Genomic DNA, 21,843 nt, shown 5'->3' with positions numbered 1-21,843 from the left:
ATCTAGAGGCATCATGTGTCGGTATCGGTATCGTCATTGGTACGTGGTATTTCGTTAAGCAGAGGTATACAAATAGGCAGGTCATCATTTGTGTGTCGTTCGGGCATGCGTGTGGCGCTCGAGTCAATGCTGAGGGTGAGGACTTAGTCTTGATAGTATTCAAACTGGAATTGTCGGCTTGTCTGCTGGACGCGGTTTGGCTGGTGTTGCGGGTTAGGGTATGAGGGCTGCTGTGCCTCCGGGTATTGCCTGTGTAGAGCGGGTGCGTGCACGGGGCGACCGAGGTGCGATGCGGGTGCGAACTGTGCTGCTTGCGGAGGAGCGTGTGAAGGAGAGTAAGTTGCTCGCGGCTGCTGCTGCAGGTGGAGGCCAGGGTGGGGCGGCAGCATGGGCGGGCCGTGTACACTCGGCACGTACGAGTGCCTCTGCTGCTGCTGTTGTTGTGCACCACTGCCGTTGGACCCACCAACGTCAACGTGGGATCGCCGGAGGGACTCGTAGTAGCCGCTCAACGGCGGTGCAGTCGTGCTTGGCGACATGGATGCACGCACAGCTTGGCGCGGGACGATGCTGCCCACTTCAAACGTCGTTGCCGACGACATTTTCGTCTGCGCCGAGGAGGTGACGACGCTCGTGGCGCTCTTGAGACCGCCACTGGCTTGTCTGTTGGCGGCAGGGGGGCGTCGGTCGACAACAGCGCTCCGCCCAGCGAGGTACGGATCTTCACCCGCGCCCGTGAACCGGGAGGGTGCGGGCAAGACCAGCTTCCCCTCTCGCTTGGCGGTCGTGCCTTCGAGCAGGATCGACTTTGGTGCTGAGACAGGCGCGGCGGTGGAACGTGTACGAGATTGCTCCTGCTGCTGTTGGGCATGTGCTTGAGTATCAGCCTTTTCCTGCGCCGCTTTGGCTTGCGCAAGACTCATCCCTCCCACAGTGATGACGTTCTTGCCCTTGGGCAGCTTCACCGCCGCCGCATCGACCGAGGACGCTTCAGTCGCGGAAAATTTCTGTGGTTTGCTCTGGTTTACCCACTTCAGCGTCCCTGCTCCGTCGTTAGCTTCGCTGTTTTGCCGCTGAGGCTGGTGCTTCGACGACCCACTTTTGTTCTCCTCCGGCGCAGCTTCACCCTCTTTACCGTACGGATACCGGGCTGGCGACAGAGGCGACGGCAGAACGAGGTTGAACAGTTTGCCCTTGGGACCGACAGCCGGTGGCAGCGGCTTGGCGGCTACCTCTGTGGCAACTGGATCGTCTTCCGCAACAGGCTGCTCGACGAGGGCGTCTGCAAACACGATCGGATGCTTTGCGGTGCTCCCCGTCGTCGTCGATGACATGTCTGCTGAGGCGAGCGGCATCGCTGCTGCTGCTTCGGCGGCGGTACCGGATCGAGTAGTTGTCGAAGTGACTCGGCTGACACTGGCCTGTTTCGATGACGCGGCGGCAAAGGACGACGCCCTAGGCGCGACTGTTGGGCGAGACGTTGCCGTCACCGCTCTGATCGTCGGATTCGCCGTCGTCGTCGTTGCCGCCGCATCGGCCTTTCTCGGGCTCAAGTTCGAGGACGATGCAGCAAGCTGCTCTCGCACTTCGTCGCGGTTGAGCGAGCTGAACGAATCGCGCGACGTCTGAATCAGTCGCGACAGCGGCGAATCGGTGTGTGGACTGATTATCGAGGAGGGCGATGCTGTGCTGTCCAGGCTCATGTGCCCTGCGTGCTTGCCACGCGTTTCGATCCGGAGAGCCGGAGGAGCAGCAAGCGGTCCGGACATGCTTTCTCCTGCGGCCTGACGTTCAAAGCGTGATTGCTGTTGTTGCGCCTGCTGAATGATGTTCTCGATACCCCACGATCCTGCCGTGACCTGGCGCATGACTGCCGGTGGGGCAGCTGTCTCCTTTTCGTCGTCTTCGATTCCGGCAACGGACGGCTCGCGGCTACCTGCGTGCGAAACACGGTCCCAGTAGTTGCGCCACCAGTTTGTGCCCTCAGCGTCGGGTGACCGCAGCTGTGCATCTGCTCCGTACGTTTCGCCCGGCTGGAGATAGCCGTTAGCGGCGCTGTTCCCCGTGCGCTGCTGCTGCGTTTCGTGTGGGTCTGTGCTGCTGTTCCAACCGAACCAAGAGGCGATGCCAAAGGCACCTACACCGGGTGCAGTGCGAGAGCTCTGTCGCGCGTGTGCTGCTGGTGCTGCTGCGTCCTCCTCTTGCACCGCATCGGCAGCGTGTGGCGTCTCGGCTTGGTCGTAGGTCAGCGAGGGAATGTTGGCGAGTTGAACGGTCGCAGCATGGTACTGAGTGAGCTCCGGGTGCTTATCGTCGTCTTTGCCTGGCGAGTCGAGGTGGTGGAAAGCTCGAGAGGTAGGCTCGTGATGCTGGTGGATGAGTGCAGCGCGTTCGTACCTCTCATCGTCATACCCGTATTCGTGATCTTGAACACCGACGATGGACTGATCGACCTCCTGCAGGTCGAGCTCAGCGACCAGTCTCTGCAACTCGGCGGCTCGTTGGGCATGAGCTTCGCGCGGGTGCTCAACTAGCCTGCCACCGTCACGAGCAGCAGATGGTCTACCTTGACTTGGCATCGAATCATCCGCAGTGTGCGTCTTGACGTACGATGCGGTGTGCTTCGAGTCATCGCCAGGTGTCCAGAACTGCGCATCCTCCGGATTCTTCCAAAACGTCGGCATGGTGGCCTTTTCCACATCGATCTCGGTCTCGAGGTTGGCGGTGCGATGCTTGCCGAACGCATTGAGCAGATGTTCGTGGCGCTTGGCACGCAGGTCTTCTGCCAGCGTGTAGTTCCTGCCCTTGGATCTGGCGGCGACATAGCGAGTGCTCTCCTTCATCTCGTAGAACCAGTCGCGGAAGTCGAGCGAGTCGAGCAACGCCTTGCCCCTCTTGGTCGTGCGTGCGCGATCTTCGGGACGATAGGGCAGATAGCTAAACGCCTTGATGTGGATGAACCCAAACAGAAGCATCCAGAAACACTGCAGCAGCGCATTGATGCCAGCCTGGATCTGCTCTGCTGTGAAGTAGTCAGTCTCTTTGATGGCGCCGAAGCTGACGAGAAACGAGAGGAGTGTGTCCTGCCAGAAGGTGAGGAAGACGATGGTCTTGATCGAGAGAAACTTGAGTACGGGCTTGTATGGATCGACAAGTTTGCGCACTGGCATGTAGAGCTGAATGAGACAGTACATGGCCACCGTCACAGAGATGCTGATGAGCAGCGCACACCAGACATGCGTGAACCACGGCATCCAGCTGTGTAAACAGTAGTAGCCAAAATACTCGGTTCCAACAGCAATGAAAGTGCACAGTGGTCGGATGATGGCGTACTGCAGCACGCAGATCTTCATGAGCCACAGAAAGTGCAATCCCTCGGGCCTGTACTTCCAACGCCCCAGCGGCCACACCCAGAAGCGATCGCCGACATCGAGGTTGCGAAACACTGCATGCTGCTCTGCACGCGTATCGCCCGTATAAGCCAGGATGAGATAGAAGAACGAAGTAACGAGGACAGCCTCGTAGCAGTCACGAATGGTCTGGTAGTAGAGCGCCTGCTCGTAGAATAGGTATGACATGAACGAGACAATCGCGTAGATGGGTACCATGATGAGGAGTCGAACGATGTGTCGCTGTTGCTGGGGGCAGGTGTAGTAGGTGAGGTGCTTCCAGATGAGCCATGAGGACGAGATGGTGGCGATGAGCGCCATGATGCCGCAGATGAGCCAGCCGACGTCGTGCGCCTTGAAGTCGATCTGACCATTGGCGAAGAAGGGCTTGGGATCGGTGGGCTTGTCCGGGATGGTGGGGCAGGTCATGTTGACCATGATGGGCGACTGTAACGAGGGCTGCAGCTGCAGGCTACACTCGCAGAAATGAACGGTTTACTCGAGTAACGGCTGCAATGCTGGTGCTAGCCGGTCTACTCCGAGCCGTCGAGCTGGCAAATGCAGCCCACTTGCCCAGGGTGTCGGAAGTGTTGAGACTAGCAGTAAAGGTGCAATTGGCGGAACATGATGACGAGATGGGTTGAGCCAGTGAGGGCGGTGACAAAAGATGGAAGAAGTAAGGATGTCTAGCTAGGTGGCCATGAGGGGATACGAGAAGAAGTCTGACAGTCTGTTTGACGGCGGAAGGAGCAGGCCAAGGTGTTGGTGAGTGTGGGGAGGAGCCAGGGCTGGAGGCTGCCAAGACTTGGTTGTTTGGCTGTCAGAAAGCGAAGCGAGCAAGGCTGGCAATGCAAACGGCGGAGAATAGGAGTCAATGGGAAGTACAATGCCTGACCAACGAACGACACTCGAACCAAAGCCTGTTGCTCGTGATGAATGCATGCTCTATGACCCTTCTCCACACGACCTGTTTGGCAGACACCATCGAGGCGGTTAACGCATCTCAGAAATCGCTCTCACCACGTAGTTTCACGAAGTATCTACTGACCATCAGTGGGTTGACGCACAAGAGACGTCTGTTCATTGCAGGGTGCCGTGGCATGACGAACCAAGGAGTCTAGCTTGATGGGCGGAGAGGGAAAAGAGGTTGGACATCAAATCAACCCTTGTTGGTTGACTTCAGGGTCCAAGCTTCTGAGCTTGAAAAATGTCAAAGTCGAACCCCTGTGCGCGTTGTATTGGCCATTTCAAACCGGTTCCAGGCTTGACAGCTACCATTTGAATGTGTGACAGGGGCACCGCACATCAGGCGACACCACGCGCTTGCCCAATCAGGAAGGTCGACTTCGGCCTAACAATACCAGTAGCACTTCGATTTTCGTTTTTTTTTTTCTCTTTTCCTATGTTGTTCGTCAAGACTAATGTAACAACTAAGCGATGTTCGAAGCGCGCTGCCATCAATAGCTGACCGGACCGGTGTGTTGTTTGCAATAGATGGTGGTGACGCAAAGCTTCTATGGAAAGGGGTTAAGCGCATACGCTGATGACAGGACGATGACGCCGATGCCTCTCCGCCACCAATCAGGATGGGAAGCCACCAACCCGGTTGCATTGACAACGCCGACGCCCAACACAACATCTACTGCTCCTGAGTGATTGGTTGGGCCGGGGGAGAGCTGGGAAGCTCGGCGATCATGCGGTCATGGCAAGCGAGACTGAGCATAAGACAAGGCAAGGCTGTCTGCAGACACTAATCGTGTGAACGAACGAACACATGTACTAATGAAGCGCTGCAAGGGGTTCATTGTGGTTCCGATGTCAATTTTTCCCCGATCTCGCTTAGAGATTGGTGAGAACTAGGGAAGCGCGCGCTATCTCCATGCGGCGATGGGTGGTGGTGGTGGTGGTGGACGATTGATTGATCGACAATCTTGCGTGCAGTGCAGCTGCGGGTCTCATCGACAATGCGCGACCGACAGAAACAACAACAACAAGACCTGGGCGGGCCGCGAATTCATCGAGTGCATTGCAGCATCGCAGGATGCTTTGGCGAGATGACCAGATGCATGTTGTGGTGTGCAGCCATGTTGCACAATGCTGGGTTGATGTTTTGATTCCGACTGGAGAGCGAGGAAATCCCAAGCTGGCGACCGCGAGATTCCGCGGTGGAAACGCAAAGAGGCGAAGCAAATTGCAAACGCCATCGACTTGGTCTCAGATCGAATCTGCACGCCTGCTTGCTGCTACATACACACACTCGAGCAGCAGCTAGCCAAGAAAATCTTTTTGGTCAATTAAGTTTGAGTTTCTGTTTGCCACAGCAGTCAGTACTTACTGCATGCAAAGCGACGGCGATTCCCACACTTCTGGATCGCTTCGCTTTTCGCACTCGGCACTCGGTCTCTGCTCTCTCTAAGCCGTTTCAAAGCTTGCCGACCTCGTCATTGCACGTTTGAGCTAAAAGTGCAGGTGCGACCCAATCCGGCAAAAGCAGAGTACAAGACTATCAATACACGCCACGGTCACAAGGCTCGGTAGGCGGTACATTAGAATACGCGACGCTTCTCTGTTCGCCGTCACCGCACGGCCAATCTCGCTGTTTCGCGTGGCTGCTTGGGGCTGGGGGGCGGGCGTTGATTGTTTTTGCAACTCAGCCGTACACCCTGGAAATCCCACGTTGGGGGACGCGTGACACTTTCACAGCACAAAACCAGAGTCGTGTGGGGATCAAGTCAAGAGTTTCTTCTAGGGGATTTTCCCAGCTCGGGCTGTCACGTCGGGTTTTCGGACAGGATCCGGTGACTGCAATTCCGCTGTGCTGCTCTAAAAACTCAAAAGGAAAAAAAGAAAGCGTCGGTTGGAGCTCGCTTGTCCGAAAAAAATGCCGTCTGCGACACAAGCGAGCCTAAAAAAAATGCAGGCGACGAGTCGAATCGGTTTTTCATCTGTGCCGAAATGAGATTTGCAGCCGCGTCTCGCTCGCCGCTAAAGCAAGACATAAGACAATGCGCCCGCTGTGTGGAACTATAGTAAACATTGAGTCTTTGGTTGGTGGGCGTCGACCTAAGAGTGGTGAGATTCGCCGACAGCGCCATCATCAACAAGAAGAGAAAAGAACGAATGGCGTTTCTCCCACGCACTGCATTGTGCGAAACTCAGATTGGGAGCAAGGCAGAGGGAGCCAAGTCGAGGTCTCGCTGAATGTCTCAGTTGGTTGCAGTCGAGAGAAGGTCGTCGCGAAATATACGCGTCTGCGGGCGGGACCACGGGATCGACAACGACCTGCAAAGCGATCGTCTGTCTGCACTATGTATACTGTACAAGTATGCTTCGTACCTGACCTGTTCTGCGGGTCGTCGTCGAGTACCTGCGTTAGGGTGCGTGTACGTAGGTGACGCATCGCCGGCAATCATCGGCCTCCAGTGATCCGCAAAAGAGGATGAGGTTTGTCAGAAGTCGACTCTCGAATCCACTTGTTTTTGAACAGGTTCATTCTGCTACTAGCATTGCTTGTTCCGCAATGATGAGAAATCGGCCCCTTTTTCGCGCCGCTCACCATACCGCAAACCTCCTCGACAAGCCAAGGTGCACAGCAGGAAAGAAAGAGAGAGAGGGAGAGAGTGGCGCAAGGGTTCGTTCGCCGTTTGACGGCCATTCTCGGGGTGGGATTCTCGTCCTGCGTTGATGACCTACCATCGCTCGCAGGTCGACGAGGGACATTACGAAATCGAGGTTTCGTCAGGTAGACCACGTTGTCGAGCGGGCGAGAGCCAAGTCGGCCGTCGGTGTTGGCTGACCAGGCAACCATTGGAGGAGAGGAGCAGACAGGAGCAGGAGCAGCAGGTATCCCCGTTGTTGCGGAAGATGGCGAATCTCAGGATTTCTTTTTCTAAATCTGTTTCTCGCAATGCGACCACAGCTGCAGTAGATTAGAAAAAGATCCAGCTTAGCTTGCTTGGTGTGGTCAGTCGGTTTATGTAGTTATTTAATTTTTTATTTATTAACTCACTCGTTTTCTCGTTTGAACGCCACAAACGCTCTTGCATGGCTGTTTATGCAGCTCTGGAGACTGTCATGTAGCCTCATGGAGCGAGTGCTTGCTTGTCGCTGCATCGCAACAACAAGACGGGATCTGGGCGTTGTTCTTTCTGATCGCCGTTTTGGACGTTTCTGTTCCGTTGACCGTGTGTGATTGAGTGATTGTCGTTCGCCACTCCGCCACCGCCTCAAAGCAAGCTGCAAAGGAAAAGACGGCACAGACGGCGGCGGCGGCGCAACCACGGCCCCATCCTTGTTTCCCTTGCTCGCTCGTCAAGCCGGGCAGGATCTGAGACAAGACCATTCCCATTCCCTTTCCTTTCCCATATCCGACGCTCTCGCCACTTTCTTTTTGACCGATGTGGTTCTCCCTCCCTCTCTCTCTCTCTCTCTCTCTCTCTCTCTCTCTCTTGCTCAATGCACTCGGCTCGCCCGTCCCTGCGTGTTGTGCCGCCCTGAAGCCGCTCTCGAGCCTCGTCTCTGAGTCTCTTTGTCCCGCTCTCTTTCTCGAGTGGGTCCTTTCATCAGCACACCAGCCGGCTCTCCGCCCACTCGCTCTCTCTTCCTTCCTCTCTCTTTCTAGCAATCTCTCTTTGCTTCCTCCCTCGGATAGCCTCGTACCACAGGTCCAGAGCAAACAAAACGGGTCCCTTGCCTCGCTCCTTGTTTGCCGCTCCCCGTTCCCACTTATATCCATACCACTTCGTCCAACTCCGTCCGTCCCCCTCTTCCCCCCCCCCACCACGCTCATCATCATCATCATCGTCGTCGTCGTGAAGATCCTACACCATCCCCCGCCCGCCCTTTATCATCTCCCCTTGTCCTTTCTCGTTTCCGGTCTCGGTTCCTTGACCTCGTCTCCTTCTCGGATTCCGCTGTATCTTGTCGTCTCGGCCCTGTATCGTTGCTCTCATTACGACATCATCACCCCCTCCGACACATCAGCATGAAGACCACCTCGCTCATCGCCGCCGCCACTCTGGCTGGCTTCGTCGCTGCCAACCCGGTCCCTTGGACCAAGAACAGCCCTCGTAGCGAGCTCGCTGCTCGCATGGCCGAAAACAGTCTGCTCGCCTCGCGCTCCATCTCGAGCGACGCCGCCGCCTTTTCGTCCAAGCAGTACGACTACCTCGTCGTCGGTGCCGGTACTGCCGGTCTCGCCGTCGCTGCCCGTCTCTCCGAAGGCGGCAAGTACAAGGTTGGTGTACTCGAGGCTGGTGGCTCCGGTCTCGGCGTTGGCATCATCGACACCCCCGGCCAGTTTGGTGCTGACTTGGGCACCGTCTACGACTGGAACTACACCACCGTCGCACAGAACGGCGTGCCCTCCAGCGGCTGGCCTCGTGGAAAGGTGCTCGGTGGCTCGTCGGCGCTCAACTTTTTGGTTTGGGACCGTTCGTCTAGATACGAGATCGACGCTTGGGAGGAGCTCGGCAACCCTGGCTGGAACTGGAACAACCTCTACGCTGCCATGAAGAAGTCGGAGCACTTCCACGCGCCTAGCCAGGAGAACGCTGACCTGCTCGGCGTCAAGCCAGTTGTCTCGGACTACGGTTCCTCGGGTCCCATCCAGGTCGCTTTCCCCAACTACATTTCCCAGCAGGTTCGCCGCTGGATCCCCGCCCTCCTCTCACTCGGCATCCCCAAGAACGACCAGCCTCTTTCGGGCGAGAACGTCGGTGTGTCGCAGCAGCCTTCGGACATCAACCCTTCCAACTACACTCGTTCCTACTCGGCCCCCGCCTACCTCTTCCCCAACCAGGCTCGTTCCAACCTCAAGGTGCTCACCAACGCTCTCGTCTCCAAGGTCAACTTTGAGACGAACTGCGGCACCAACTGGGCCTCGGGTGTCACCTTCACCAGCAACGGCAAGACTTACACTGTCAATGCGACCAAGGAGGTCATCCTTTCCGGTGGTACCGTCAACACTCCTCAGATCCTTGAGCTTTCCGGTATCGGCTCCAAGGATGTCCTGGCCAAGGCAGGTGTCGAGGTCCTCTACGAGAACGCCAACGTCGGCGAGAACCTGCAGGACCACACCTACTCGGCGACCGTGTACAACCTCAAGTCTGGTTTCCAGACGCTCGACTCGCTCCGATCCAACACCACCTTCGCCGCTGACCAGGCTGCTGCTTACAAGGCCAACCAGTCGTCGATCTTGACCGAGACCGTCCCGTCGATCTCTTACGTCTCGCTCGCGCGCGTCGTGGGCCAGGAGCGTGCTGCTGCCATGATCGCCGAGGTGACCAAGTACGTCTCGTCGGTGCGTGCTCCTTACAAGCAGACGCTGGTCAAGCAGCTCGACTTCCTCAACAGGTACCCGGACAAGGTCGGCCAGATGGAGCTGATTGGCATCGACGGGTACTTTGCCGGTACCGGTGCTCCCAAGCCCAGCGAGACTTACTTCACCATCCTCGCCGCCAACCAGCACGCTTTCGCTCGTGGCAGCATTCACATCACCTCGAACGACCCCACCAAGTACCCTACCATCGACCCCAAGTACTTTAGCGTTCCGTTCGACCTCGAGATTGCCACGGCCGGCACCAACTACACGCGCCAGATCGGTCTGAGCAAGACGTACAGCGACATGGTCGTGGGCGAGTACTGGCCTGGTAACGTCGACCTGCAGCAGTACACCAAGACTACGTCGGTGACCGAGTACCACCCGATCGGAACTGCTTCCATGCTGCCCCGCAACCAGGGCGGTGTGGTCGACTCGAGCTTGAAGGTGTATGGTACGGACAACCTGCGTGTTGTGGATGCTTCTATCATTCCTTTGCATGTGGCTGCCCACATCCAGTCGACCATCTACGGTGTTGCAGAGTACGGTGCCCAGATCATCAAGAGCCAGGCTTAGAGCGTTGCTGTCTTTCCACACAAAATTGGACAACTTGGTCGGCCCTTGCAAACGGCGCCGCAAGTCGTCTGTTGACCCCATCCTGCATCTGCTTAGTTTCCGACTGCATAAGGAAAGGCTACACACTCTTCATCCCTGCTCCTTACTTGCTTGCTTGCTCGCTTGCTTCCTTCGTCTTCGACATACCCCTTGTCTTCCCTCTAGCATTTCCCCTCATTTTACTCTGTCTCGTCTGTTTTTGATGCCTCTTTTGATGATAGATGTGGGTCTTTTAACGCCTTAAAATGCCACTTGTAAACAAATGTATCTGATGCATTGATCTGTGTGCGAGAGCCAGGGTTTGTTGGGAGGAGCGAACGTGGTGGTGTTGGAGACGCGATAGCGCGAGTGATATGCAGAGGCGGGCATGGGGCGGGGAGGGCAGTGAAACGTGGCTTGGATGCTGCCACGCGCGCCGGCGTGATGGAACGGTCGCCGGTGAAATCCACGCCGAGCTGCGCACAGCCATTGATAGCAAGTCTCAGCAGCAGATGACCTTGTTTCTTTCCTCACCATCACACCATCATCACTTCCTAGACTCTTGCACACCACCTCATTCGACTCGAGCGTCACGCGGCACGGGCACTCTGCACTCTCGGTCAGCATGGCAGCCAGCAGCAACACACCGGTGCACGTCGGCGACCCACTAGTGGCGCTGCACCTGCCGTCGTACGTCGACGACCGGGCGCCGGGGAGCTACTTCCCCAACCCGCGCGCCGATGGACCCTCGGCCTTCATGACGTGGGCCTACGTCATCCGCGTGCTGTCCCATGGCGATCTGGACCAGCTGTTTCGCGATCCGGTCTGCGATACCGCCTACCGCGCGTTTGCGCCGTCGGTGCGCGCGCAGTACGATGGGCTGGAAAACTACATCCGCACCGTGCGCCTCGGGTGGCCCGCCGAACAGCACACGGGCCCCGCTGCACCCAACATGCTCGACCGCCCCGCCAAAGACCCGCTCTCCATCCTTGGCGCTGCGGCTGCTGCGGCTGGAGGCGCTTCGGGAGTCAGCACGCCCAACGGCACGCGTCTGCCGGTAGAAGCGGTACGGGAGACATGGCCGGAGAAGGTACTGCCGCATCCGTTGCGGCCGGGGATTGTACTGCGCCACTTTGTCGAGGATGCAGATCGCGCTGGCGAGGCGGGCGAGAGCTTGGTCAAGACCATCCCGAACGACTGGCCGTACGGTATTCCGGCGGGGAGCACACACTGGGTCGTGTGGTCCAAGCTGCCCATTCTGCACCCTTCGCTCTTCTCGACTCCGGACACTCCGTTCGACGAGTCGATGCGTGAGGAGCTCTACAGCTGCGTTACGGGCGATGGCATCCGCGGCTTCACTGGCTTCGTTCCTGCCGACCACCCAACATACGTGTCGTGGAGCGGAGCCGACAAGCCGCGCGTCGTCGAGATCCTCGGCTCGTACTCGCAGGCCAAACTTGCGGCGCAGGACGCGGATGCCCAGGCGCCCAAGCACGTGCTGACCAAGGAGCGCATCAGCCAGGCCCACGCCTGGGCCTCAAGGCATGTCACGAGGTATATCGAGGCCCAGTGGCCAAGCGACAGGTTCGTCACCGCGTGGTTCTGCAACCCCCCCGCATTGCGCACTGTGCCCGGGTTGAGCCATTTTCATGTCATTGTGAGGGAGCGCGCTGCCACACCAGACCTGCAGTCGAGCTGAGTTGGCACATTGATACACTCGAGTTACACGCAGCTCGGACTGCTTTTCCCGTACACATACAGAGGGGGCAGGCACACCCCGACACAGCTCCATACATAGTTACGCGTAACGTTTAAGTTCATTGCAATCTATACGGTCTTTGATTCAGTCCCCATCTACGCGAGCATGAACGTCTTTGCGATATCGTCGACCTGAGCCTTGATGCTACTGCCCGGCAGGTTCATGTACGCAAACACATGGTGCCAGTCGATGCACTCTACCAGTCGCACTCTCACGCCTGTGGGCAGCTCGTGCATGTTGCGCACGAAGAGCTTGATCTGGTCGTAGAACAGCTCGGCGGTGCCTGTGGTGACGAGCATCTCGGTCTCGTCGCTTTCCGCATCCAGCGGGCGCAGGAGCATCAGGCTCTGCGCGAGGTACCTGTGGCGCCGTGCATCCAGCCCCTGCGAGAACAGCGGATGGAACGCGCCCAGCTCGGCGATGGTCTGCGGCAGCTCCGTAGCTAGCCGGCTGAGCTCGGCGTCCAGCTTGGAAGAGCTGGTGGGAGCAGAGTACGGGTCGATGGCGTAGCGGGCGGCGAGGACGTCGATCTGGGACTCGCCGGCTTGGGCGGGCAGGTGCGGGTTGTGGCGGCCGTCAATGTGGATCACGTGGCGCAGGTAGTTGTCCCGAGCCAGCGAGCACATGTAGGGCGAGATGATGTCCACCGATTCATTGCGTACAAAGCCGGGCGTGTCGAGCGTTAGATCCGTCATCGGACTGTGCAGTACCAGCCGCTTGGCACGACCCAATGCCTGCCCTTTCTTGCTCCACATGAGCGCGCTGAGGTAGAGCTGCAGACTCAGCGCCAACCCGCCGCCAGCCGAGTCGCCCATCAGGATCACGTTCTCCGGCCGGAACCCGAGCCGCTTTGTCACATAGACCCATGCTGCCAGTGCGTCCTGCAGGGCAGCGGGGAAGGCACGCGCGTCCGACGTGGCTTTGCGGAAGTTGACCCCAAGCACGCGCAGCGATGTTTGTCGACATACCGTCCATGAGAGCGGACCCTGGGGAGCGTGACCCGAGTGGTAGCCGCCGCCGACGAAGAAGAGCACCATGCGTTCGTGCGGTGACATGGCAGGTCCCGAGCCGATCCCGGAGAGGTCGTTGCCCGGCTTGACCGAGATGACTTTGCCGCGCGAGACGGCTGAGGCGACCGACTTCCACTGCCAGAACGCGGCGACGGGGACGGGGTGGACATTGAACTGCTTGCCGTCGATGTGGCCGCGGAGGATGTCGAGTGGGATATCCTCTGTGTCGGTAGAGTAGGGTGCGGGCGGGGGAGCGATGGAGAGCGAGTCGTCGGTGAACGATGAGAGCGAGGTCGCTTTGGCTGCTTGTTCGATAAAGTCGGCACCGTCGTTTGTCTTGCTATGCTGCTTGCTCAGCTCGTGGCCACCGTTGTGCTTGGCCTCGCCGTTGCTCGTCTTCGCTGTTCGCTCACGCTCAGTGGGAAGCGCGGGCAACGTGACCCCCTCGGCTTCGATACACCACCCTTCGTGCCCGCGCCCAAACAGCCACTTGCTCGCCCAAGGCACCGTGCTCTCCTCCCTCCAGTCCATCCCCCTCGGCGACCCATACACCACCGCCCAGAACAGGCTGCCCACCAGCGGCACCCCCAGCGTCTGCCCCACACTCCAACTCGGCAAGCGCTTCGGAAATCTCCCCCGCCCCCAGCCGCGGTCCATCCACCGGTCCTTGGACACCAGCGTATGGCTCACCAACGCAGCCACAGTATGCACGGGCACCACCACCGCCAAGACATAGCCCATCCGCACCACCGACACGAGTAGTGCCGATGAAGTGTGCTGCAGCGTCTGCCGATCGCGTGGCGGGAACAGCCGCTGTTCGAGAGCCGGGAACGGTGTGGGGGTGTAGAACGAGTAGGAGGGCGTGTCGAGGTGACTCAAGTGGCCGGAGCTGGTTTTCATCATTGGCGAGTGCGAGCGCCTCCAACGCGCTGGGGGAATGGGTACGTAAATGTGTGATGTGCGCGCAGGTCGTAGGTTTGCATGTCGTTGGTGGAGAAAGGCGAGGAAAGGCGTTCGAAGATGTTGTTGACGAATGCTTGGATGGCCTACGAGCGGGAATTGTCGCGTTGATTGTGTGTTGGGAATGCGGGCAGCTCGCTTATCTTGTGACGTACGCCGTGCAGCTGATCAGTTCTGCATTCAGTAGTCGCCGCCGCATGGCACCGCTGACAACGTCGACGCGCTCGCTACTTGAAACGGCTGTCCAATTTCGCGCCCCCTTTCTCTCGAAGCTGGACCGGCGTATCACATTCACCTCCCTTTCTGCTTTTGCTTGCGATCACCGCTTGTGAGCGTTTACTACCAGTGCTGACCGAAGACTACCTGAGTGGCAGCGCCGCAGCTGCAGCCTTGCAAGTCGTGAGGTCTTACCTGTTCCCGCGCCCACAAGATGCTATTCTTCCAGCACTGCTCGAGGGTGGGGATCAAGCAGGTGCTCGACTTCATCAAAGGCTCATGCGGGAGCATCACCGGCTCAGTACTGAAACTCAGTAGTAGCGCGACCAACGACTTTCCTTGCACGGTTCTGGCTGGGAATATGAAGTCGAGCCCACTTGGTGCTACGAGGCCAAGGGCGGAATGACGCTTCGGCTGCTTTGCTTCTCTCTTGACATCCATGGCGTGTTGAACAGTCTTTCCTTGCCGCTGAAGCCAGCTTGTCACCTTGTTCCCAATCCACGTTCTTCTCCGTGCCGTCCCTTTGCAACGTCCCATCACACGGATTTGTTCAGCGTTCACAATGAAGCTGCTCGTCTCCCTCACCGTGGTCATCATCGTCACCATCAGCTCAAGTCTGGCGAGACCTCCAACGGCAAGCAACTCGTACGTCGCCCCGCCCGCCGGCCGCGCCCTCTACTACCGAGGCGCCAACCACGAGCCCTACGACTTCCCCGAATCCACCCACGCCACTTTCGACCGCAAATACCACCGCCACCCGGACTTCGACATCCTTGGGCCCCCAGGCTTCTGGACCGAACCCTCTCTCCGCGAACATTACGAAGCCACCGCGCACTTGCGTTTCCACCCGAAGCTGTACGACGAGCAGCCTCCGTTTCAGGACTGGCTCAAGGAGAGGCAGCTCATGGCGGCCATCCACATGATGCGCGATACGATCACGCTCGAGACGAGCAATCCCAAGCTCGATCCGCAGGTGCTGCTCCAGCACGAGATGCAGCTGGGAGAGCTGTCGGTGCTGCTGCGAACCGTGCAGATCGCAATCAAGCTGCGCTACGGCGTAATGGAGCCGGCTGTACGCGAGTACGAAGAGGCTATCTATCGAGCGTATATGAGCTTCTTGGAGCTTAGCCAGAGGGCCGAACCTATCCCGGACGTGTGGAAGCATCACGTTGAGTACGTCAAACAACAGGGGCAGGTGCAAATGGAAGACGAACAACACCAGGAACACCTGACTGCGTCTGGGGACAAACAGAACCAGAGGCTCGCTGATGCAATCAGAGCACCCAACAAAGCGCAAAGCAGCGAAGGAAGGGCGAGGATCCCAGGTATCGCCACAGCTCCTCAGAGCCCCGACGTGCGAGAGGTGATGCAAAAGTCGGCTTCAGACAGATGGGCTACACCAGTGGGGCTGCAGCTGCATTCGCTCTCGAAAAGCGAGACCGTTGAAGAGCTTCAAAAGGCGCTTCAGAGAGGGTTCGCCATGTGATCCTCTTCGGTTTCCACCACTTGTCACGCCGTCCTTGGCGTAATGTACACCTAGCGCTGCCGATCATGATATATCCTCCATCAACTTTCTAGTCACATTTGGTTGGCTCTCACTCAAAGTTCGTGACTTCAGATTGTAGTATGAGTGGTTGCATCAACTCTGGCTCTTTGTTCCAGTGTGAAAGAGAGAGAACGGCTGGTACCTTCCCACCTTCATCTATGCGTGTTCCCACCAAAGGCACGCAACACCCCACCGTCCACATCAGCCTCAGCCTGTTCGGCGTCTTTCATTCCCGTTCAGTGGGTACCACCTCTAAGGCAAGACACCACTAAGGCAAGACGATGGAGCAACGTACCGACTATCCTCTCGCCGCCCATCACCACCCTTGTTGGAGAGCAATATCGAACACGAAAAACAATGACGTCCCAACACTTCGCAAGACGCAAACGACCCCGATGCCCCCGACGTATCCTCGCGGGTCTTCTCTTGGCCGGTCTCATGACTGTCCTAGCTGCAGCCCTTCCTCTCACGCCCTTCCGCTCCGGTCCCATCAACGACGCCGAGAAGGGCAGCTACCTTGTTCATAGTCGCATGTAACATCAAGGGAACTTCACTCCTTCGAAATCGAAACCCGCGTCGCAAACCTCACGAAGATTCAAGCCCACTGTCGCGCTCTTTCGGCAAGAGGAGGAATCTGTGTTCGATTCTAGGGCACAGAACAAGGTGAAGAAGGGCTGCTGGCCTGGAGATAAGGCCGTCTTCGCTAAGGCTGGACAGCGACCAAAAATAACATCTCGATTATATGAGCTCTGGTAGCAGTAGCCAAGTGTCTTGCCGTCCAACGCAGCTGTGCAAGAAGGCAAAGCTAGAGTCTCTCTGCGAACCTCTGCAGCATGGCTTCAAGACGAAACAACAAAATTGTATCTTGCCGAGCAGCTTCGACGAGAAGAGGCGAAGCAGGCATAGGCGCACCACTGTGGGCAGGTTGCATGCCCCTTACGACGTTCTGCCAGTTCTTGACAGGTGTGTGCAGCACGTCTCGATCGGCTTGCGACAAGACGTCAAAGTTGCCGTTCAGCACCGACGAGATGGTGCGGGTCACGTGGTCGATACGCTGCTGCAGATAGATCGCCTCGGTCGGGAAGAACTGACTGTCCGAGATGACCAGCGGATATTGGCGAGTGAGGTAGCTGCTGCTATAGTCGTTTACGTGCCCGAGTGCTTGCATGCGACCTGGTTCGTCGGCCGTCGGTGTGGTTTGGGTTTCGAAATTGTCCTTGGCTGAGACATGAGGGTTCCCGTTAACGGAAAGTTGGCCTTCGGGAGTGAACAGCGTCCATCTGGTCTTGCTCTTGGGCTTCTTGGGCTTGGCTACCGCTGGACGCGGTGCCAAAGCTTGTCGCACCGCATCGTTTGTTTGCTGCACTGCCATTGTGTCCAAGACAGGCGGTGCTGCCGCGCTATCCTGCCTCGTAGGAGCGTTGGCCTCTTGAACAGCTTTGCCGCTCAATGTTATCGGTTGATGCAAATCCTGTGCGGCAAGAACTGGCGCATCGGCACTCGTCGAGGCACCCGCTTGCCCCAAGGCAGACAGAACTTGATATGCTGGTTCACGACGGAACGTACCGTCTCGTACGGCGTTCTGAATAGTTGCAACAATACCGGTGTTCCGGTATTTGGCTGTGCGGGCGGTCGGCCGAAGAGCGTTTGCGTCAGCTTGCTGGTAAGGACCCGCCCAGAGCTGAGCAGGCAAGTGAGGACCTGGCGCGCTTTCAACTTGCAGAGGCGGGGTAGCAGGAGGCGAATTGAATGGAGACGATGTCGAGCCTTGCGAGAACAGACGTGAAGGCGAGGGTGGGCCGAGGCGAAGGCGCAAGTCGATGCCATTCGAGTCTTGGTCTCCTCTCTTAATCAAAGCTGCTGCCGAGCACGACTGAAGACAAAGAAGGAGGGAAAGGATGGCTGTCACCAACACTGGCTGCATCGCTTTGCAGGGTGTGCTCCTCATTTTCGGCAACCTTTGCAAGGCAGACGTGTGGCGCGAGGTCGTTGCGATGTGGCTCTCCTTCTCCATTTGCGAACAAAGTGCTTCATATTTATGCCCTGCACACTTTCCACATGCACGCAGCAGCATCACTAGGAGGTGCGTCCAGACAATAGCAAGGCACGCGGTGGAGTGGCGAACTTGTTTCTTGGCGTAAGCACCACCTGTTCCCTTCGACTTCATCATTCCTGTTGCTCGCTGCGCACGATGCATCGTTGCCGACTGTACCTGGCAAAGCGAGCGTCCACTTGTTACTCACCCGCCTTTCATCTCGCCTTTCAGATCGAAGCCCGATTCTGCAGCCAAGCTCGATTCTCGGAACAGTTTCGGTGTGCGTAGTACACCGTGCGTAGTACACCTTGCTGTTGTGGATCAGATCTTCAGCAGAGTTGTTGGGGAAAAGCGTACCCTATCTCTGTAGCTGACACAAGTCAGTTGTCGGACGCGGGTTCCCGAGGCTCCTCTCATCGGAAACTTAACTCGAGACGCCCATGAGACTTGGACCGTTGTAACACAATGTCATCACACTCAAAACACGCTCCGACCGTCGACTTACTGATGTCGACAGTAGTAAGTTCTGCCGCCTCACGCGTGCAGTGGTTGTCAGCAACCCTTGCGTCAACTCTCTTCATTCCCGACTTGAACTAAAGAGATGAAGCAACGGCGACTTTGATTACAAGACCGGCGTTCTGGGTGAACACAGCACAGCGAGCTCTCGCTTCTTCTGCAAAGGGAGGGAGAGAGGATGAATGGTGGCTGACCCACTAACGAAGAGACACGTCGGGAAGATGCTTGGCTACGCCGTATAGCACGCTCTCAACCTGAGCCACAAACGCCTTCTCCTCGTTCAGCCTCTGAAAGATATTGAATCGGTCGACCGTATCCGTCAGCGCTTGATGGTCCCACTTATGGAAGGGCTGGGTGAGCGTAGACCTCTGCATCGGAGTCAGATACCTGCTGGCTTCTGAGTTTGCCAAAACTCGCCTGTCAAACCCGAGGCAAAACAGAGTCGTTCTTTAGTGGACTCCACTCGGAGTTCTTTCATTCCAGTCTGCAGGGACTCACCTCTTGAGGTACTCGAGCTGAACGAGTCGCTCGCGGAACGGCTCCAGCGCCTGCACGAGCTCGCGTGTGGGACGCGCGTAGACCACCGGCGCTGCAGGCGGCTGCCGAGGGAAATGGGTCTGCTCGTAGATCTGCCACCAGTCTGCGGTCTCCGGCCGGTCGCTGGTCAGCGATCCATACCTGACGGGAATGGGAGCTGCTGAGATCGACAGCAAGCAGAACGCGATAATGGGGACGGTAGTGCGCCTGGAGGCGGAGATGATCTGCATCGTTAGCGTTATCTATTACCAAACAGCGTTGTTCGGGTTGATTGTTCAGATGCTCGTCTCGAACTCACGATGTCGGGATTATATGTCTTTCGCCGACACCCTTAAACTTGATGCTCTACCACGCACGTCCTTGTACGAGAGAAGGTGCGCAGTGCCACTAACCAGCTTCTTGCAAGCTCCGGAGACGCGTCAGGCATACGATAGTCGAAGTGGCTCTGCACCAAGCGTCGTTCGACATCAAGGTGGACGCTCGAGCGCTTCAGGATGGGCGAGTGGGGCGCAGTACCTCGGTTTCCACACTCGACAGTCTCCCCCACCTCGACCTGTGCCGGTTGCCACTATTGCCGGGGGAAACGGGGGAGCCGTTGCTTCACGAACTTTCGGGACGTTTTGGTCATGCATTGTTCGAAGACGGAAGTTGCCTTCCATACGCCTTCCGATTCCGACCATGCGTCTCGCTCGCATTGTCCCCACTTCCAGCCAGTCTCGAGCGACGTGGTCGCTACACCCGTGGTTACATCATGCAAATCGACCCCACGCTTCGAGATTGGGACTTGTGCCAAGGAAAGGGTGCGGGGAGAACAGTGGGCACGCTGCCTTCGCCTTCGCTATTGTCAGGACAGATGACGCAGAGAGGTTTCTGCAGCTTGAGCTCGACATTGGTGGCACACTTGCGCACGGGCACGGGGATCTCTGGCTCTCTCACCGGTCGTTGCAACTGCTTTGTCTAAGCGCGTCTCACCGTTCCGAGCACGGATTCCAAGGGGGACATCACTGCTGTTTATGACTCGGCTCACATCGATTGCCATTAGCTTTGCCACAAAGAGCACGAAACGCTCGTATCGAAGCTGCATGCTGACCCGCATGAGGACAGCAAAATGTCCAATCAGAGCGACCGAGTGCTCACGCGCTCCAGGATGCCTTCAACGTCCCTGGCCAACTCCGTTTCGGCCTCAATGAGGGCTTGATACCATCCAGCCTCCTTGCGAAGATGGTCCAGCCGTACTCGCTTCCACGAGTGAAACCTCTGCTGCAGACGAAAGAAATCCTCGGCGCTCTAGCTGTCTGCCTTGTCCTCCAGCACCTGCCTGTACCACCGCACAAGTCATACCGACGCATGAGTCTCGTTAGCCCTTCTCGCGAGAACAGAGACAGAACAGGGGGGCCTACTTACTTCCTCACGGCATCGAGCGCCTCGATCCTTGCGGTATACCTGTGGTACTTCATCATCCTCTGATCCGATCGCCTGCCCTCTCCGCGCTGGAAGACGTCGGGCCAGGGACCGGGGTGAGCTTCTCGGTAGATCCGCCAGTAGCTTGCATACCGCTTGCCCATCGTGGGCTCACTCTGGCCTGCTGCGGGGTGTGGTTGTCTCCAAGCGAGGGGAGCGACGTTCAAAGCAGCGTCTCGCGACGGACCTGGACGAGAAGATCGTGCTTCGAGCTGCCACAAAGCTCGTTCTGTCGATCCGCGTTCGAACGGCCGGAACCGGCTTGGAACAGCAGGAAAAGCCGGTTGCAGTGCAGGATACTCCCCCGTGATTCTCTTCGCCCGCTGTGACGGATCTGCATCGGCTGCAAGTGCACGGCTTGCAATGTCGGTCGGTGGCAGACTGTGTGCGTTGTCACCTGAGGATCCGGAGGAGGTTGTAGAGTGGCGAGAGGTATCCGTCAAGGTCTCGGATGAGCGGCGAGTGTCTCCTGGACGTGCGATGTCCGCACCGGACTGCAGCTGCCTGGAAGCAGCTGGTAACGGTGGCGATGCCGCTGAACAATGTGCAAGAAGTGCGAGCGTCACAATGCAGAGTCTGGAGAAACCTTGGAGCATCATGTTGAGCATCAATGCAAAGATCGAGAGTCTGCGGTGACTGCAGTTGCGACATTCGAGTCGCCAGTCGTTTGCATGCTCCTGTACCTTTAAGTATGCTGTGATGCCTCGCCCTTGGATGCCGGAGCACGACCCCAGTCCATTTCGTTCCGTGCACACAGTTGAATCGACGTCCGCTCTCGAACGTCGAGCTATACACAATTCGACATCGACACGCATCTCATTCCAACACCACTCTCGATCCTCCAACACGCTAACAAGCTGAGACCAATTCTTCTCCAACTAGCTCCCGTTGGTTCCGAAGAGGCTGGAAAGTGTTGATTGCGGAGAACGCCTAGTCAAAGTACTGGAATGAAATTGGCGGGCTCACGATGAAGGAATGCTAGCAAACTGGATCTATGGCGGTGTGTTTTGATTGTCATGAGTATCGCCTAAAGAACACATTTGACGCTTGCTTTCGCTAATTCGGCCCAAAGCGTTCCAAGACGCTCTGCATATGGTTCAGCTTGGCTACATCTTTCGCAAACATCTCGGTCAAGAGCTGCACGGTACCTGCGTCCTTAGCACCGGCCTTGAGCCAACCGTAGTCGTAGAACGCCTTGGACATCGTGCTCCTCTCGTTGCTACTCAGATCAGCGTAGAGAAGAGCGTTCCTTTGCAGAACATAAATCGGTGGGATTCACAAGACGGTCAGCTCTTTCGTCGTTCTATTTTATTTGATAGCCAGACAGCTGGACCAACGCACCGTCGCACTTTGTCCATACGGCGAATCCGCTCTCTGAAACCTGCAAGGGGACGCGAGCGGACGCTGCCGTCTATGAGGAAAGGAGCGATCTCACGATCTCGGTATCGTATGTAGTCGTGCCACCAGAGTGGGAGAGGACGATGTTGATCGTTCCGACTGT

The 21,843-nt window shown here is 57.5% G+C and overlaps 7 protein-coding genes across 7 annotated transcripts; 3 read left to right on the top strand and 4 right to left on the bottom strand.

The window, feature by feature from the left end:
• Positions 1 to 143: 143 nt before the first annotated feature.
• EX895_001480 (uncharacterized protein) lies at positions 144 to 3,827 on the bottom strand (the record flags this gene model as incomplete). The annotated part of the gene is made up of 1 exon (XM_029882079.1): positions 144 to 3,827. One exon carries the CDS (start codon positions 3,825 to 3,827, stop codon positions 144 to 146), a length of 3,684 nt encoding a protein of 1,227 aa, XP_029741680.1.
• Positions 3,828 to 8,373: 4,546 nt separating this feature from the next.
• On the top strand, positions 8,374 to 10,284 carry EX895_001479 (uncharacterized protein; the record flags this gene model as incomplete). Its single annotated transcript, XM_029882078.1, has 1 exon — positions 8,374 to 10,284. One exon carries the CDS (start codon positions 8,374 to 8,376, stop codon positions 10,282 to 10,284), a length of 1,911 nt encoding a protein of 636 aa, XP_029741679.1.
• A 643-nt stretch (positions 10,285 to 10,927) lies between these two features.
• EX895_001478 (uncharacterized protein) lies at positions 10,928 to 12,001 on the top strand (the record flags this gene model as incomplete). Its single annotated transcript, XM_029882077.1, has 1 exon — positions 10,928 to 12,001. The coding sequence occupies one exon, from the start codon at positions 10,928 to 10,930 to the stop codon at positions 11,999 to 12,001; it is 1,074 nt and encodes a 357-aa protein (XP_029741678.1).
• A 155-nt stretch (positions 12,002 to 12,156) lies between these two features.
• EX895_001477 (uncharacterized protein) lies at positions 12,157 to 13,974 on the bottom strand (the record flags this gene model as incomplete). The annotated part of the gene is made up of 1 exon (XM_029882076.1): positions 12,157 to 13,974. One exon carries the CDS (start codon positions 13,972 to 13,974, stop codon positions 12,157 to 12,159), a length of 1,818 nt encoding a protein of 605 aa, XP_029741677.1.
• Positions 13,975 to 14,809: 835 nt separating this feature from the next.
• On the top strand, positions 14,810 to 15,733 carry EX895_001476 (uncharacterized protein; the record flags this gene model as incomplete). The annotated part of the gene is made up of 1 exon (XM_029882075.1): positions 14,810 to 15,733. The coding sequence occupies one exon, from the start codon at positions 14,810 to 14,812 to the stop codon at positions 15,731 to 15,733; it is 924 nt and encodes a 307-aa protein (XP_029741676.1).
• An 865-nt stretch (positions 15,734 to 16,598) lies between these two features.
• On the bottom strand, positions 16,599 to 17,717 carry EX895_001475 (uncharacterized protein; the record flags this gene model as incomplete). The annotated part of the gene is made up of 1 exon (XM_029882074.1): positions 16,599 to 17,717. The coding sequence occupies one exon, from the start codon at positions 17,715 to 17,717 to the stop codon at positions 16,599 to 16,601; it is 1,119 nt and encodes a 372-aa protein (XP_029741675.1).
• Positions 17,718 to 18,541: 824 nt separating this feature from the next.
• On the bottom strand, positions 18,542 to 19,111 carry EX895_001474 (uncharacterized protein; the record flags this gene model as incomplete). The annotated part of the gene is made up of 2 exons (XM_029882073.1): positions 18,542 to 18,761; positions 18,843 to 19,111. The coding sequence occupies 2 exons, from the start codon at positions 19,109 to 19,111 to the stop codon at positions 18,542 to 18,544; spliced, it is 489 nt and encodes a 162-aa protein (XP_029741674.1).
• Positions 19,112 to 21,843: the final 2,732 nt, after the last annotated feature.

The sequence above is a fragment of the Sporisorium graminicola genome, chromosome SGRAM_11 (assembly GCF_005498985.1).
Source record: "Sporisorium graminicola strain CBS 10092 chromosome SGRAM_11, whole genome shotgun sequence".
NCBI lineage: Eukaryota > Fungi > Basidiomycota > Ustilaginomycetes > Ustilaginales > Ustilaginaceae > Sporisorium > Sporisorium graminicola.
The sequence above is the reverse complement of the archived record's forward strand: the minus strand, read 5'-3'. Positions and strand labels throughout refer to the sequence as shown.